This window comes from Scyliorhinus torazame, chromosome 21 (genome assembly GCF_047496885.1).
Source record: "Scyliorhinus torazame isolate Kashiwa2021f chromosome 21, sScyTor2.1, whole genome shotgun sequence".
NCBI lineage: Eukaryota > Metazoa > Chordata > Chondrichthyes > Carcharhiniformes > Scyliorhinidae > Scyliorhinus > Scyliorhinus torazame.
The window spans coordinates 92471495-92490378 of record NC_092727.1 but is presented as its reverse complement, the minus strand read 5'-3'; the positions used below and the strand labels follow the sequence as shown (position 1 = coordinate 92490378).

Sequence of the window (18884 nt, the reverse complement as noted above, 5' to 3'; positions counted from 1 at the left end):
ATGCGGGGCATAGACAGAGTGGATAGTCAGAGGCTTTTCCCCAGGGTAGAGGGGTCAATTACTAGGGGGCATAGGTTTGAGGTGCGAGGGGCAAGGTTTAGAGTGTACGAGGCAAGTTTTTTTTTACACAGAGTGTAGTGGGTGTAGTGCTGGAGAGGTGGTGAAAGCAGGGACGATAGTAACATTTAAATGATGCATAATTTCTATAGAACCAGATGTCTGAACCTCCAAAAGAGATTGCAAGCATCTGAATTGTTAGAAGCTTTCAATTATAATAAAAGCAAGTCACTGTGGATGCTGAAATCTGAAACAAAAACACAAAATACTGGACAAATCTCAGCAAGTCTGACCGCATCTGTGGAGAGAGAGAAGGAAGCTAACGTTATGAGTCTTTTTCAAAGCTTTCAATTAGTTTTGTAGGTTATAAATGAATACAACTGGGCAAAATATCATAGTCCAAACAAATGCAACCTAAGGCTATCAAATAATTTTTAAAGAAGAAGCACAATTAAACATTTAATGAACATTTCTCATTATTTTAATCTTGGTTTTAATATATATTTAATCAATGCAATTACTACCAATATCTCATGGATTGCAGAGGTTCGAGAAGGCAGCTCCCCACCACCTTCTCAAGGGCAACTAGAAATCTGCAATGGACCCTGGACTAGCCGGCAAAGCCCACATCTCGTGAACGGATATAAAAAAGTCAAGTTTACTATATTACAAATTTTATGACTTGAAAATAAAACGTAGACACAATAGCAGCAGCTAGGGTTTGCGGTGGGGGAGAGGCGATGTGTAATATTTCTGGAATTTTTGAAAATAGATGTTATGCTTCAGCCAGGAGTCTTAAAATTTTACAGCCACAAACAGCTTCTGATTATTTTTTTACTTCAGTTGAAGAAAACCGAAATTGAGAGCGTAGGAATTTTAGTAATGCATCTTTAGAAATAAGGACAACTTTCAATTACAGAATGTGGAAATTATTTATCTTTGCTTCCACAGCTTGGCATGGAGGATGAAGATGTGGTTGAAGTTTATCAGGAACAGACAGGAGGATGGTTGAGAGCCTAACTGCTGATCCCTGTATCAGATTCCCGATCATCTGTATAATTTCTTTATTGTTTCTTGTCGGCTGTAATCACTGATTTTATATATAAAAAAAAGAAAAAAAATGAAACTACTTTCTTTCATATGGTTTGTACGACAGGTTGATGCTCAGCTGGAAGTTTTTATTTTCAGTGTGTACTATAATACAAGCAAGTCCGTATATTTAGCATAAATGGCAACAAAATGCTAAACAGATTTGTTTTTAATAGAAGCTTGTGACTTGAGTACCTTGGATTTATAAATTCATATTTTTCATTACGTAATGACCATATTGGAAATACTTTTTTCAAATTGTAGGAAAAATGGATTTAAGAATGTTTTGTGACGGCTTCTTTCACATAAAGCTTTCTTTCATACAAAGCTATGTTCTAACACAGACATTCCCAAATACCGTCCTGAAATTATAAATTGAAAGCAGCAAATTACCTTTTAAATACATCTGCTTTGATTCCTTTATTATTTGGCCAGACAGAATGTTAACGTTTCCCCGTCAGAAACTTGCAGGGATTGGAAAAGAAAAAGCACAGACACTGTACCATTTAGAAGGTGGTTGTGAACTCACAGGCTGTTATTTAGAAAATGTAGTGCGGCAGCAGTTAGCATACTACAGTGCTGCCTTTGTATTTCAAAAAGCACCCTGGTGAAAAACAAAGTGGCTGACTGTGCAAGGATCATTATTCATCCTGCTGTTCCCGATTTAACCCTTTCAACAACTTAGACCTATTTAAAGTTTGGAGCATAACATTTTGCACGAATATCTCTTTTTTTGTGAAAATAAGATGGTTAGTTTATGTAATAGACGCAGGTTGTGCAGCTCAACAGATACTTCAAGACAAAGTGTTTGGCAGACACACTGCTGCCACAATAAACATTTCAGTGAAATCAGCCAGTGAAAGAATTACGCAAAGATTACTCATAGAAGGCACTGGCAGGAAACAATTATGATTTGTTTGGTCTTGATCATTGTAAATATCAATTGATCTAGTTTAATTTCAGGAGAGGGTTTCTTTTAAATGAATACCTCATAATTTTCTCACAATCATCACTTGCTTTTTCATTTGCCATTGTATAATTGTCATAGCAATTGCAATTTAATTCAATTTTTTATGTCAATGTACTTCATATGCATTAGGAATTTCTAAAGCCACAAATTCCACTTCATCTACTGGAAAGAACCAGTGTTGAGAATTTTTGAGAACAGCTATAAATAGCTGTAAATGGATTTTAGAAATCTGTGCTTAATAAAATTTGGGCAACATTTATGACTACTCCTTAATAGGTGTGATTCAATCGGGCTCAATTTAACGGATGTGCTACAGAAAGGGAGAAGAAGCTGTTTTCTGATTATCAGTATGCAGACTATACCAATGCAGTTCTTTGCCATTACAACCATACCATCACAAGAATTGTAACTATTTGCTTAAACAAGCAAAGTGCCTTGTTTATCGCAAGTACCAACGGATACAATGTTGTAAGGGCAGTTTTAATTAAAAAATAATTGTTGAAAATCGTTTGTGATTTGGTCTGAAGCGTAAAGCTACCCAGTTTTTAATTTGTTTCCTTTTGCTCATGATTCCCCCAAAATTTCTTGCATAGTTTTTAAGAAGATATGAATGAGGGTTCAACTTTGTACATAATCTTATGTTAAGATGCTGAATAAAAACATGTTAAGAAAATAGCGACCAGAACACTTATTCAGAACATGGTAGTTTTGTTTCTGTTTAATAACATCCTCACAATGAAATTCCAGCTGTTATCTGTAATAACTAGGAGTGAGTTCAAGCACTTTCAGATATAGGGCCCCAAGTTCAAATTCAGCCCAAACAGATATGATCCAAACCTTTGGTGTAATATATGACGGTTCTAATTGAAATGAATGTAGCATAGTCGCAACCTTGTTTCCTGATGAGTATTGAGTCCGCAGCACAATGCTTCCTATAATATGGAAATATTTCTTCATACAAATCCCTATCTATCCAACCACATATTCAAGATCTTTGTACTCTTCCAATTCTGGCCCCTTGTGCATCCCTGATTTTAATTGTTCCACCATTGGCAGCCATGCCTTCAGCTGCTTAGGCTGTAAGCTTTTGAATTCCTTACATAAACCTCCCCGCCTCACTTCTTCAAACCTACCTCTTTGACCCAACTTTTGGTCATTTGACCTAATATCTTTTTGTGTGGCTTGATGTCAGTTTTAGTTTTTGGCAATGCTCCTGCGAAGCGCCTTGGGATGTTTGACCATATTAAAGGCATTATTTAAATTCAACTTGTGTGGGAAATGGAAGATTCACACTAATTTCAAAGGAGTTGGTCTTCTGATTTGGCAAGATAAAGCACATTACTGGTCAGAGTTACAAGAAAGTGAAGCTTGCACCTACCCAATGTTGTACCTGATCCAGGAATACTCAAAACTTCACTTAGACTTGGTGCTAAAAGTGTAAAAACATTCTATTCTTCGGTAAATCTTCCCACTCAAAGATTTGACATGTTTGAAGTATGTAAAGATTAATTGTACAATAAATGCTATGGATGGCCCATTCCTTGTTTATTTCACATTTGTTTTTGTTGCTGCAAATAGTGATTGTTGCTGCAAATAGTGTATGGTTTCAATTTCAGAACAACTTCATTTTCCACATTGCATGAAATATAAGGGAAAGGCAAAGCTCGGTTTTCAGTGGATGTAACAAGCATTTTAAAAACACTTATCTCGAGTAATAGCGATCTCTGGTTAATAATGATCTGTGGAGGCAGAGATTTTCACTGGGGTTCTGCAAAATTTGATCTGATTTCACACATTAATGTAGCATTACTCAATTTTTGGAAGTTAAATTCCCACCACTGGAGGTTGTTTTAAAAGTTCACTGATGTTGGTTGAAGTAAATTGCAATAGACAATTATAATAAAACACACCTGCCATTTGTAATCCAAAAGGTATTCTGTTCTAAAGCACAAGATGGTCCTGGATTAATTTCACTACTGTCATTTTGTATCAAAATATATTTCAGATCTTGCACATTCCCCCTGTCTGCCTGGGTTTCATCCCCACAACCCAAAGGTGTGCAGGGTAGGTGGATTGGCCACGCTAAATTGCTGCTTAATTGGAAAAAAATTAAATATAAATATATTTCAGCGCTTAAAACTAATAAAATAAATATTACTGTAATGTCACCAATGCTTTGAGCACATGCTGTGCAATGGGAAAGAGGAAAAAATGCAATCAGCAAATCAATTTGTTGAGTATAGCCTGAACACTTGTGTACCAGGTTAGACTTCCTATACAGCATTTAATCTATTTTCGAGGCGGTTTCATCAAGAGTTAGAAAATGGTGTATCCAATGTTTGTTTATCCAGTAAGTAATTGAACCATATACTAATCGTTATTATTGTCACAAGTAAGCCTGCGTTAACACTGCAATGAGGTTACGCCGCCTGTTCGGGTACACTGAGGGAGAATTCAGAATGTCCAGTTTGACTAACAAGCATGTCTTTCGGGACTTGGAGGAAACCGGAGAACCCGGAGAAAACCCATGCAGACACGGGGAGAATGTGCAGACTCCGCACAGACAGTGACCCAAGCCGGGAATCGAACCTGGGACCCTGGTGCTGTGAATCAACAGTGCTAACCACTGACCATTTCTGCCTCTTATAAGGTGATATCCATCAACACAAAGGCACAATTAACTATAGTGTCCTGCATTAGAAAAGAGGAAACCAGGCAGATAGCATGGTTGAAGGTAACTTCTGCTGGAGGTATATGCCTGAGGGCAGCATAGGGTTCAGTTGTGTATTTCCCCATACAATCAGGTAGTGAGTCAATCAAAGCACTGGATCTTTTGTAGTGAGTACTGGAGCTGATGCTGACAGAAGTACAACAAAAGACAGTTGCGATGTTTGAAATCCTTCGCAATCCTTTTGCATAGCGTCGGATTGGGAATCACTGGGAATGCAAATCATTTGTAATTCAGCTCCAGCGGGAGAACACAGCCTCCCAAACGGAGAATCTCATCCATGGGCTAAAAAAAAAATGGGCTGGATTCTCTGGTCGCCGACGTCGAAATCGTGTTCAGCGAGCGGCCGGAGAATCAGAGTTCCCGACCAAATCGGGAGCGGTGCAGCTTTCGAGATGCTCCGCCCCACCAAAGCTGCGTGCTCTAGGAGTATGTCGCCTCACGTTTCCACAGCCTCAGGCAAAGGCCCCCGATGCTCTGCCCCCAAACGGCTGAGTTTCCGATGGCTTGGGGCACGTGTGGTCTGACCGGTCGGGAACTCGGCCAGCGCCACCACAGTCAAGGGAGGCCCAATCCACGGACGGGGGGGGACACTATTCGGGGCTGGGGCACAGTGTGTGTGTGAGTGTGGGGGGGGGCTGTGGTCCGGGGCGCGTGAGCTGGCCGAAGGGGGGGCTATTTTGTGGGCTGGATCCGCGAGCGGCCGGCTCCATGTAGCATGACATGGCCGCTGCAGGCCGCTACCGTGCACATGCGCGGCCATGGCTCCGGCAATCCTCGGGTGTGTATCGGCAGCTCGAAGTTGCCATCCTGCTAGCCCCCAGCAAAGTGGTGAATCGGTGGCTGTCTTACGCATTTTTCTGGCGTAAAACACCACCGTGGGGACATAGCCCCAGAATCGGAGAATCCAGCCCCAGATTTGCCTTCACATCCCTCCTAATGTGTGATGCCCAGAATTGGACACACTACTGCATTTGAAGTTGAGCCAGTGTTTCATAAAGATTCACCATAATTTCTTTGCAGTTATACTGTATGGGTGCGATTTAATGGACGCACAGCGTGATCCATGCGAGCCGGTTAGATTGTGGGAGAGGCTGAAATCAGGATCTGCGCCGGGCTCCAGGCCGGACATGGCGAGGTACCTAGTAACACCGATTGAGGGCAATCTCCATCTCAGATGTACTCCCTATCTAACGGCCTCTTGGGATCTAACTGGCTCCACAACGAGCGGTTATGCGGGCACCCTTTTGTACCCCTATTTAAAAGAAGTAACCTAACAAAATGGCTGGATTTGGATTTATTGTCACGTGTACCCAGGTACAGTGAAAAGTATTGTTCTGCGTCCAATCCAGATAGATCGTTCCATACACGAAAAACATAGGACATACAATACATAGACATCGGGTGAAGTTTACAGAGTGTGCTGCTACTCAGTAGAGAAGATGTGTGGAGAGATCAGTTCAGTCCATAAGAGGGTCATTCAGGAGTCTGGTAACAGCGGGGAAGAAGCTGTTTTTGAATCTGTTAGTATGTATTCTCAGACTTTTATATCTTCTGCCCGATGGAAGAGGTTGGAAGAAACAATAACCTGGGTGGGAGGGGTCTTTGATTATGCTGCCCGCTTTCCCAAGGCAGCGGGAGGTGTAGACTGAGTCAATGGATGGGAGGCGGGTTTCGCATGATGGACTGGAATGTATTTACGACGCTAGTTTCATACGGTCTTGGGCCGAGCAGTTGCCATACCAGGCTGTGATGCAGCCGGATAGGATGCTTTCTGTGGTGCATCTGTATAAATTGGTAAGGGTCGATGTGGACATGCCAAATTTCCTTCGATTTCTGAGAAAGTATAGGCGATGTGCTTTCTTGATCATTGCGTCGACATGGGTGGACCAGAACAAATTGTTGCTAATGTGCACACCCAGGAATTCGAAGCTGTCAACCATCCTCGACACCGTTGATGCAGGTAGGGGTGTGTAGAGGTCAATGATCAGCTCCTGAGGTTTGCTGACATTGAGGGAGAGATTGTTGCCGTTACACCACGCTACTAGGTTCTCTACTTCACTCCTGTTCTCTGACTCATTGTTTGATAACCGACCCACTATAGTCATGTCATCAGCAAACTTGTAGATGGTGTTAGAGCCAGATTTTACCACACAGTCGTGAATAGGGAGTAGCAGGGGGCTAAGGACGCAGTCTTGTGGGACTCCAGTATTGCGGACTATCGTGGAGGAGGTACTGTTGTTTATCTATACTGATTGTAGTCTAAGGGTCAGGAAGTCGAGGATCCAGTTGCAGAGGGAAGAGCCACGTCCTAGGTTGAGGTGAGTAGTCATTTTTGAAATCGGACTTGCAGCCCAGGGGCACTGGAGCTGCTACCAGGTCAGGGGGCACCCGGTCAGGGGCCTGGGTGCCATCGGTCAGGGGTCGCCACTGAGCCGGCAAGGTGTGGGAGCTCAGTACCATTGGTCCTACAGGCTATCCCGCAGATTGCGTATATAACAGGGGCAACTGCAGCTGCTGCCTATGTCCCACTGAACATCTCCAGGACTGAGCCCTGTCCATGGTAATATGCTGCAGGTCACTTTAACTCCCTCTGACTGTGAGCAGATTCTGGCGCAGAGCTGAAGGCTTTTACTCATGGGGAATTGACAATGTTAGCTATGTGAACACTTCAGAGCTGCAGGTTGTGTTTGCTGCTTTCTGCTGCTTAGCTGCAAATGGCTGGAGGTTTTTGTAGTTGAGTTTGTTTGCTGTTTGCTGCTGCTGCCATTTTTGCTTGCCTGCTGCCTCTTCCCCTTGGTCTTCCTTCTCTTCATCTCGAAAGCAGCAAGAAAGAAGGTAGTTGCCTTTCGGTCTCTTTTACCTGGAGTGTGGCGAGGGGAGGATTTTGGTGGGCCTACAAGGGCTGAGGATGTAGGAGGACTTGCTCGAACAGTCTATGGATGTTTTCAAAGGCCTGTTTTGTGTATTGACTGTGTATTCTGTTCTGGACCTGTAGATCACCTGTTAATGTCTCCTGTGTTCTCGTGGCCCCATCCTCGGGCAGGGAAGATCAGATGCTGTTACTGCAGGAGAGGAGGGGCGGTGGCCTGGCTCGATTACGTCCGGACACTTTAATGGACAACCGGTGACTTTTTATGTTCAGTAGCCATCTGCTTTTCTGGTTATGGGAGCCGCACAGTCCGGGTGTGACGACAGGTGGGGATTGAGTATTTCAGGGATTTCTTTATGGGGAGCAAATTCACGGGGCTGGAGGAGTTGGAGGAATTGTATGAGTTACCCAAAGGGAACAGCTTTCGATACCTGCAGGTGAGGAATTTTGTGAGGAGAGAGGTGCAGTCCTCCCTGGGGCTGCCAATCACATCCACATGTTTTGGGTGTATCCAAGACTGGGGGGTTCTGGCAGGGATTCTCAGATGTTCTGTCTGAGATTCTGGGTGTGAGAGTGGCCCTGGGTCCGGAGCTGGCGATATTTGAGATGTTGGACAGTTTTGGGGGTGGGGGGGGAAGAGAGAGAGAGGGACAAATGCATTTGCCTTTGCCTCCCTGATAGCCCGGAGATGGATTCTGTTGTGTTGGTGGAACCTGGAGCCGCCGAGGTGTGTGGGTGAGTGAGTGAGCGACCTGGCAGAATTCCTGAGGTTGGTGAAAGTCAAGTTTGCTTTGCGGGGGTCGGTAGAGGGGTTCACCCAGACGTGGAAACCGTTCATTGATTTCTTCAAGGAGGATTGAGGGGTCCGAAGGAGGGGGGATAAGGGGGTAAAAATTGGGTAGGTGGGGTGTTGGTATCACCCGAGGTTGGGGATTTGGGGTCGTTTGTTTAGGTTGATGTGTTCTTCTCATATTTTGTGGACATATGTAAAAAACCTTGGAATTTTTTTTTTTTTACAAGGGGAGCTATACAGGTTGCTGGTGTACCTTGCTTTTCTTTTGTTCTGCTATTGGTCTGTGTTTGTGTAGTGGGGGTGGAGAGGGGGAATTGTATGATGGATATCATGTAACTGCGGTTTATCTTTTTTGTCAGTTGCAGCCCTTCTTGCCTCTGTGGCCTGGGAGTCGTTGGAATGAGGCATTGCCAGTGCTGGAGAGGGGAAGATGTGGGGGGAGATGCGCTGACCCGGCAGCTGGTGGTACTGTATCCTTTTTGTTTCTTGTCTCCATTTTTCTTTGGTGTGCAACAGGTGTCCTCATCATATATATATTTTATTCATTTACGGGATTTGGGCGTCGCTGGTTAGCGCAGCATTTATTGCCCATACCTAGTTGTCCTTCAGAAGATGCTGAGTTGCCTTCTTGAACCGCTACAGTCCTTGAGGTGTAGGTACACCCACAGTGCTGTTAGGGAGGGTGTTGCCCAATGAAGGAATGGTGATATATTCCCAAGTCAGGGTGGTGAGTGACTTGAAGGGGAACCTCCAGGTGGTGGGGTTCCTAGGTATCTGCTGCACTTGTCTTTCTAGATGGTAGTGGTCGTGAGTTTGGAAGGTGTTGTCTAAGGACCCTAGGGGAGTTACTGCAGTGCAACTTGTAGATGGTACACACGGCTGCCACTGTTCGTTGGTGGTGGGGGGGTTTGAACGTTTGTGGAAGGGGGAGCAATCAAACGGACTGCTTTGTTCTGGATGGTGTTGAGCCTCTTGAGTGTTGTTGGAGCTGCACTCATCCAGACAAGTGGAGAGTATTCCATGACACTCCTGACTTGTGCCTTGTAGATGGTGGACAGGCTTTGGGGAGTCAGGAGGGGAGTTACTCGCCATAGAATTCCTAGTCATTAACCTGTCCTTGTAGCCATAGTATTAATATGGCTAGTCCAGTTCAGTTTCTGATATTTCAAATATTTCTGACTGTTTTGCGTTTATGGGGTTCCCCCCACCTTCTTCCGCTGTGCCCCATGTTGGTGTGACCATTTCCGGCGGTCTGTGCTCCTCATTCTCATGCATGCGTACTCTAACAGGCCCGCACATGCAGTCATTCACGCATACACTCTTTTTGCATGCAGTCTCACTGATATGCACGCATGTCTTTCCACCGTCGTAGGTCTGCTGCAACGCGGTGGGGGGGGGGGGGGGGGGATGCGCTGCCTCGGCAGCTGATGCCATTGTTCCTTTGCTTTTTGCTTTGGATTTTGTCCTTGGTGTACGGCTGGTGACTTTGTTGTCTTGCTGCTGTCGGTTATTGCTCGGTATTTGGTTTGGCTTATAATGTGCCAGACCTGTTTTGGGCTGAACTGTGCCCCTCTTGGGTGGGGTGGAATATTTTTCTCTCTCTTCTCCACCATGCTGCATGGGTTGGCGTGTTTATCTGCTGATGTAGATTTAGGAAAGTATGTTCTGGGTGCCAAATGATTGTTGTCCTCATTGTATTGTCTTCTGTATTTTTATGCTGTCAATAAACTAAAATATTTGCAATTTGTGTTTGCTGCTTGCTGCTGCTTGTTGCTGCCAATGTCTGGAGGCTACTGCTGTTGTTTCCTTCTTTTTCTGTACCCAGAAAGAAGGACAATGTTTTCTAGGCTACCTGGAACATCTGGCTCGGGGGGACGTACGAGTCCAGAAGGCAATCCAGTTTGAAGCAAGAAGACGCTGCGGGACCTGGTGCGCAACATTGATCCAAATGAGAAACCTAATCTAGACATTGAAGAAATGCTTTTGCTGACTGCTGTTGCTTGTGCTGCTGGAACGTTGAGTCCTGCATGTAACTAGCACCTCACCATGGATCAAACACTCTGGACGTTTATGATGTTCAACTGCATCTTCAGTGCCAGTGGAATGTGTGGATGCCAGGATTTGGCACCGATGAGATTAGGCCGTGTGGGAAAGACTGCATAGCTGTGACATGGACGGAGAATGGCACTGATACATGGAACAACCAAGAAGTTACGCATTGACGAATAGATCATTTCTACGACATGATCTGGACATGATGACACATTATCAGGCTTCTCCTCCGTTTCTTTTGAGGAACCTGAGAGTGCCGATACCGTGTGTTTGATTTTGTGAAAATCAGCTGATATAGCTTTCTATTGGTACAATGTGGAATGGTGACGTTTCCTTGTTTAACGGTTTGTGTCGTATGTGAAATGTTACGTAGTCAATTTTGAAATCTTTGTTCATATTGACCGTTCAATTAAAAAAAATACTCTAGTGCTTCAAGTTGTGTTTGTTGCTTGCTGCTTGTAACTGCAAATGCCTGGAGGCTGCTGCCGTTGTTTCCTTCTTTTTTTGTAGCCTGGAGTAAAGAAAGGGAGGATGGAAGATGACCTGCTGCCGAGGCTGGTGAAGAAGACCTCTTTCTTTCTTCTGCCCTGCTCTGGGTCGGTGTGATTTTCCACTGCTGAGTCTACTGGGGTGAGATGCAAGAGGGGGAGAAAGAGGCAGAATAATCTGAATGAGCGGTGTTTGCCGTTTGTTGCTGCAACTGCCTGGAGGCTGTGTGTTTGTTTGCTGCCACCCCTTTGCTTTTGTGGCCTGGTAAGGAAAGGGAAGATTGGAAGATGACCTGCAGCCAGCACTGGAGAAGGGGAAGGGGTGCTCTTTCTCTCTTCTGGTGTGCTCTGGGTAGGTGCGATTTTCCAATGTTGAGGAGTCTACTGCTGGGAGCTGCAGGAGGGAGAGAGAGGGGGGAGGGGGGATTGATCCGAGTGAGAAACTTGATGGAAGGTGTGGAAAAAATGCTTTTACAGATTGCTGATGGTTTTATTGTGCATGTGGTAAGTGCTGCATGTTGACCAGCATATTGCTGCGAGTCAAACATGTTGGACATCAAGACAGCTTGAACGGCAGTGGAACATGTGGATACCGAACTTTGGTTCCAATGAAATTAGTCCGTATATGAAAGTGTGTGCAACAGAGGCTCATAAGACCATAAGACATAGGAGCAGAATTAGGCCACTCGGCGCATCGAGTCTGCTCCGCCATTCAATCATGGCTGATATTTTCTCATCCACATTCTCCTGCCTTCTCCCCATAACTCCTGATTCATGGACAGAGACTGATTCGTAAAATGACCGAGAGCAAGGATCCTCCGTTCTGTTGAGGACCTGCGAGGAGTGATAGAATGTTTGGTTTTCTTTGGTCATATGAACTGTTGTAGTTTGTTCTTGTACTGATATTCTGTATCGAAAAGGTGCTTGCGTGTACATGGTTTGTGCCTTTTCCTTGTTGGTTAATGGTTAGTGTGATATAGCGACTGTCAAGTACAAAGAACAAACAAAGAACAAAGAAATGTACAGCACAGGAACAGGCCCTTCGGCCCTCCAAGCCCGTGCCGACCATACTGCCCGACTAAACTACAATCTTCTACACTTCCTGGGTCCGTATCCTTCTATTCCCATCCTATTCATATATTTGTCAAGATGCCCCTTAAATGTCCCTATCGTCCCTGCTTCCACTACCTCCTCCGGTAGTGAGTTCCAGGCACCCACTACCCTCTGCGTAAAAAACTTGCCTCGTACATCTACTCTAAACCTTGCCCCTCTCACCTTAAACCTATGCCCCCTAGTAATTGACCCCTCTACCCTGGGGAAAAGCCTCTGACTATCCACTCTGTCTATGCCCCTCATAATTTTGTATACCTCTATCAGGTCACCCCTCAACCTCCTTCGTTCCAGTGAGAACAAACTGAGTTTATTCAATCGCTCCTCATAGCTTATGCCCTCCATACCAGGCAACATTCTGGTAAATCTCTTCTGCACCCTCTCTAAAGCCTCCACATCCTTCTGGTAGTGTGGCGACCAGAATTGAACACTATACTCCAAGTGTGGCCTAACTAAGGTTCTATACAGCTGCAACATGACTTGCCAATTCTTATACTCAATGCCCCGGCCAATGAAGGCAAGCATGCCGTATGCCTTCTTGACTACCTTCTCCACCTGTGTTGCCCCTTTCAATGACCTGTGGACCTGTACTCCTAGATCTCTTTGACTTTCAATACTCTTGAGGGTTCTACCATTCACTGTATATTCCCTACCTGCATTAGCCCTTCCAAAATGCATTACCTCACATTTGTCCGGATTAAACTCCATCTGCCATCTCTCCGCCCAAGTCTCCAGACAATCTAAATCCTGCTGTATCCTCAGACAGTCCTCATCGCTATCCGCAATTCCACCAACCTTTGTGTCGTCTGCAAACTTACTAATCAGACCAGTTACATTTTCCTCCAAATCATTTATATATACTACAAAGAGCAAAGGTCCCAGCACTGATCCCTGTGGAACACCACTGGTCACAGCCCTCCAATTAGAAAAGCATCCCTCCATTGCTACCCTCTGCCTTCTATGGCCTAGCCAGTTCTGTATCCACCTTGCCAGTTCACCCCTGATCCCGTGTGACTTCACCTTTTGTACTAGTCTACCATGAGGGACCTTGTCAAAGGCCTTACTGAAGTCCATATAGACAACATCTACTGCCCTACCTGCATCAATCATCTTAGTGACCTCCTCGAAAAACTCTATCAAGTTAGTGAGACACGACCTCCCCTTCACAAAACCGTGCTGCCTCTCACTAATACGTCCATTTGCTTCCAAATGGGAGTAGATACTGTCTCGAAGAATTCTCTCCAGTAATTTCCCTACCACTGAAGTAAGGCTCACCGGCCTGTAGTTCCCGGGATTATCCTTGCTACCCTTCTTAAACAGAGGAACAACATTGGCTATTCTCCAGTCCTCCGGGACATCCCCTGAAGACAGCGAGGATCCAAAGATTTCTGTCAAGGCCTCAGCAATTTCCTCTCCAGCCTCCTTCAGTATTCTGGGGTAGATCCCATCAGGCCCTGGGGACTTATCTACCTTAATATTTTTTAAGACACCCAATACCTCGTCTTTTTGGATCACAATGTGACCCAGGCTATCTACACCCCCTTCTCCAGACTCAACATCTACCAATTCCTTCTCTTTGGTGAATACTGATGCAAAGTATTCATTTAGTACCTCGCCCATTTCCTCTGGCTCCACACATAGATTCCCTTGCCTATCCTTCAGTGGGCCAACCCTTTCCCTGGCTACCCTCTTGCTTTTTATGTACGTGTAAAAAGCCTTGGGATTTTCCTTAACCCTATTTGCCAATGACTTTTCATGACCCCTTCTAGCCCTCCTGACTCCTTGCTTAAGTTCCTTCCTACTTTCCTTATATGCCACACAGGCTTCGTCTGTTCCCAGCCTTTTAGCCCTGACAAATGCCTCCTTTTTCTTTTTGACGAGGCCTACAATATCACTCGTCATCCAAGGTTCCCGAAAATTGCCGTATTTATCTTTCTTCCTCACAGGAACATGCCTGTCCTGTATTCCTTTCAACTGACACTTGAAAGCCTCCCACATGTCAGATGTTGATTTGCCCTCAAACATCCGCCCCCAATCTATGTTCTTCAGTTCCCGCCTAATATTGTTATAATTAGCCTTCCCCCAATTTAGCACATTCATCCTCGGACCACTCTTATCCTTGTCCACCAGTACTTTAAAACTTACTGAATTGTGGTCACTGTTACCGAAATGCTCCCCTACTGAAACATCTACCACCTGGCCGGGCTCATTCCCCAATACCAGGTCCAGTACTGCCCCTTCCCTAGTTGGACTGTTTACATATTGTTTTAAGAAGCCCTCCTGGATGCTCCTTACAAACTCCGCCCCGTCTAAGCCCCTGGCACTAAGTGAGTCCCAGTCAATATTGGGGAAGTTGAAGTCTCCCATCACCACAACCCTGTTGTTTTTACTCTTTTCCAAAATCTGTCTACCTATCTGCTCCTCTATCTCCCGCTGGCTGTTGGGAGGCCTGTAGTATACCCCCAACATTGTGACTGCACCCTTCTTATTCCTGATCTCTACCCATATAGCCTCACTGCCTTCTGAGGTGTCCTCTTGCAGTATAGCTGTGATATTCTCCCGAACAAGTAGCGCAACTCCGCCTCCCCTTTTACATCCCCCTCTATCCCGCCTGAAACATCTAAATCCTGGAACGTTTAGCTGCCAATCCTGCCCTTCCCTCAACCAGGTCTCTGTAATGGCAACAACATCATAGTTCCAAGTAGTAATCCAAGCTCTAAGTTCATCTGCCTTACCCGTAATGCTCCTTGCATTAAAACATATGCACTTCAGGCCACCAGACCCGCTGTGTTCAGCAACTTTTCCCCGTCTGCTCTGCCTCAGAGCCACATTGTCCCTATTCCCTAGTTCTCCCTCAATGCTCTCACCTTCTGACCTATTGCTCCCGTGCCCACCTTAAGTAGTTTCTTTTCATCTTTTTGTGTAAAGATATTGTTGACTGTTAAATAAACAAAATATTCTCAAGTCCATTCCTGTGGGTACACATGCCATGTCTCAGGCGAGTGTTATTGCCCAGCATTCCAATCAAACTGTGAGGCCTGAACACTCTGCGAGTCAAACTGTGACTCCTGAACCCTGGAGGCATTAGCACCACAGAGGCAGCAGCCAGCAAGCAATTTCAGCACTGGGGATATCCCCATGACCAGAGGGTGAGTGGGTGGACCAGGGTGGGGGGCACCTGAGCTCGGTCCCCCTAATGTTCCTGGCATGGGTCTGGGGTCCAGGATTATGGGCCTGTGCAGTGGCCAGGGGTACGTGCAGGGCGGGGCCCTCCAGCATAACCAGCTCGTTGGATGGCACTATGAGAGAAGGTATAGGTGGGGAAGGCTTGGGGCTTTGAGAGTCCCAGGAGGCCAGATGCGGGAGAAGGCAGCTGCAGTGTCGACACAGGCCTGAGGCGGCACCTCGTGAGGGTGCTGCCGCACACCCTGCAGACCTGGGTGCCCACCAGGCCAGACAGCGACCCAGAAATGGAGGCCAGCAATGGCCCATAGTGTACATGCGTCGTTAGTCATTCAAGGAGATGCAGACAGCATGTGCCACAGGAGGCTCCGCCTCAACAAGGAGGCGATGCAGCACCTGTGTCATGTCCTTGAGGACTTGGCATCCCGTGGAGTATACCCGCTCCCAGTGGCTGTGAACATTTATGCCACCAGATCATTCCAGGGCTCAAGCAGGGACTTGTGGGACATATCACAAGCCATAGCCAACAAGTGCATCCGTGAATTCGCGGATTCCCTATATGGTGGGGCAGCTGACTACATAAATTTCAAGCTGGACCAAGCCCATCGAGATGCCCCGACTGCAGGATTCTCCACCATTGCCGGAAAGCCCAAGGTCCAGGGGGTAATAGATGGCACACAAATCGCCTTGCGCGCACCGGGGCATCAGCCTTCATTAACTGGAACTCGTGTTCGACGACCACCTCTGGATCATGCACATGTGGACAATTCCCAGCGAGTGTGCACAACAGCTACATCCTGGGATACCCGGTGTTCCCTGGCATCTTCGAGGACCCACACCAGGATAACACTTTGTGGTGGTCTGCTGTGCCCTCCACAAACTGGCACCACAGAGGCAGCAGCCAGCAAGCATGTTAAGAAATGGAGAAGGAGGGACACATGGGCTCATCTGGGGAGGAGGAGGGGCCAGACCAGGAGGGACTGGATGATGAGACTGGGGATGACCTGCGGGATCAGCCGGGAGAAAGGGCAGATGGTGGCGGTAAGGGTTCAAGCATGCCAGGAGGGCCCTCATCCTCGCCTGCTTCTCATAGGACAAGGCTTTGTCCATCAACTCATTCCCTCCCATAGAACATAGAACTGTAAAGCACAGTATAGGCCCTTCGGCCCACGATGTTGTGCCAAACTAGTCTGAAACTAAGATCAAATCAACCTACTCCCAATCATTCTCGTGCACCCCATATGCCTATCCAATAACCGCTTGAAAGTTCCTAAAGTGTCCGACTCCACTACCATAGCTGGGAGTGCGTTCCGTGCCCCAACCACTCTCTGAGTAAAGAACCTACCTCTAACATCCCTCCTATATCTTCCACCATGAACCTTATAGTTATGCCCCCTTGTAACAGCTACATCCACCCGAGGAAAAAGTCGCTGAACGTCCACTCTAGCTATCCCTCTCATCATCTTATAAACCTCTATTAAGTCACCTCTCATCCTCCTTTGCTCCAGTGAGAAAAGCCCTAGCTCCCTCAACCTGTCCTCATAAAACTCACCCACCAATCCAGGCAGCATCCTGGTAAATCTCCTTTGCACCCTTTCCAATGCTTCCACATCCTTCCTATAATGAGGTGACCAGAACTGCACACAATACTCTAAATGTGGTCTAATCAAGGTCTTGTACAGTTGCAGCATAACCTCACGGCTCTTAAACTCAATCCCCCGTTAATAAATGCTGACACACTTTAGGCTTTCTTCATGACTCTATCCACTTGGGTGGCAACTTTCAGAGATCTATGGACATGAACTCTAGATCTCTCTGCTCCTCCACATTCTTCAGAACACTACCGTTAACCATGCAATCCACATTTAAATTTGTCCTACCAAAATGAATCACCTCATACTTATCAGGCTTGAACTCCATCTGCCACTTTTAAGCCCAGCTCTGCATCCTATCAATGTCTCTTTGCAGCCTACAACAGCCCTCCACATTATCCACTACTCCACCAATCTTGGTGTCATCAGCAAATTTACTAACCCAACCTTCAACTCATCCAAGTCATTGATAAAAATCACAAATAGCTGAGGACCCAGCACTGATCCCTGTGGTACACCATGGGTGACTGGGCTCCAGGATGAAAATTTACCATCTACCATCACCCTCTCTCTTCTGTGTGATAGCCAGTTACTGATCCAATCGGCCAAATTTCCCTCTATGCCATGCCTCTTTATTTTCTGCATGAGCCGACTATGGGGCACCTTATCAAACGCCTTACTAAAATCCATGTATACGACATCAACTGCTCTACCTTCATCAATGTACTTAGTTACCTCCTCAAAGAGTACAATCAAACTTGTGAGGCAAGACTTACCCCTCACAAATCCGTGCTGACTATCCTGGATTAAGCTGTATCTTTCCAAATGATCATAAATCCTATCCCTCAGGACCCTTTCCAATAATTTACCGATGACTGAAGTGAGACTAATCGGCCTATAATTCCCAGGGTTATACCTATTCCCTTTCTTGAACAAGGGGACAACATTCGCCTCTCTCCAGTCTTCTGGCACTATTCCTGTAGACAGTGAGGACATAAAGATCAAAGCCAAAGGCTCCGCAATCTCATCCCTCGCCTCCCAAAGAATCCTAGGATATATCCCATCAGGCCCAGGGGACTTAACTATCCTCGGGCTCCTCAAAATTTCTAACACATCTTCCTTCCGAATATCCACCTCCTCCAGCCTACCAGCCTGTATCACACTATCCTCCTCAACAACATGGCCCCTCTCCTTTGTAAACACTGAAGAAAAGTATTCATTTAGGGCCTCTACTATATCTTCAGACTCCATGCACAGATTCCCACTATTGTCCTTGACCGGCCCTATCTTCACCTTGGTCATTCTTTTATTCCTCACAAGTGTAAAAAGCCTTGGGGTCTTCCTTGATCCTACCCGACAAGGACCTCTCATGCCCCCTCCTAGCTCTGCTAAGCCCTTTCTTGAGCTCCTTCCTAGCTATCTTGTATCCCTCAAGTGTCCTAACTGAACCTTGTTTTCTCATTCTTACATAAGCCCCTTCTTCCTCTTGACTAGACATTCAACCTCTTTTGTAAACCATGGTTCCCTCACTCGACTATTTCCTCCCTGCCTGACAGGGACATACACATCAAGGACTCGCAGTATTTGCTCCTTGAACAAGCTCCAAATCTCAATTGTGCCTATCCCTGACTGTTCCTGTTTCCACCTTATGCTCCCCCATTTTATAAAAACTTGCAAATACTCTAATACAAATATTTTTTTAAAAGCTCGTTCCCTCCCCTCTACCCCCCCCCCCCCCCCGTCCTTCCATTCCCCCATTATGCCCCTCCTTCACCCTCCTGCCTATTGCCCTTCCTTCCCCAACTACCTAGTTCCACCCTCCAAGGATCTGTGTAACAGCACTTCAGGGCGTCGGCACTGTCAGCAGGTCACTTATACAGGGCAGGAGGGTGATGAAAACACACTGTGGGATAAGCTCTGCAGCTTCTCAATCTATGCCATGTCTGCTGA

At 45.9% G+C, this 18884-nt stretch overlaps 1 protein-coding gene across 5 annotated transcripts in view; it reads left to right on the top strand.

Moving 5' to 3' along the window:
• Positions 1 to 18884, top strand: part of sumo1 (small ubiquitin like modifier 1) — a 101068-nt gene that overhangs the window by 43909 nt on the left and 38275 nt on the right. The window contains exons 5-6 of one of the 5 annotated variants that reach the window (XM_072487059.1): positions 8869 to 8974; positions 10335 to 10996. In XM_072487059.1, coding sequence (XP_072343160.1) covers positions 8869 to 8974; positions 10335 to 10414 — 186 coding nt within the window. In that variant the 3' untranslated portion in view covers positions 10415 to 10996. Of the gene's footprint in view, positions 1 to 1008; positions 3652 to 8868; positions 9876 to 10334; positions 10997 to 18884 lie in introns of those variants that run through there. The other 4 variants (XM_072487060.1, XM_072487058.1, XM_072487057.1 and 1 more) reach the window with 4 other exon arrangements.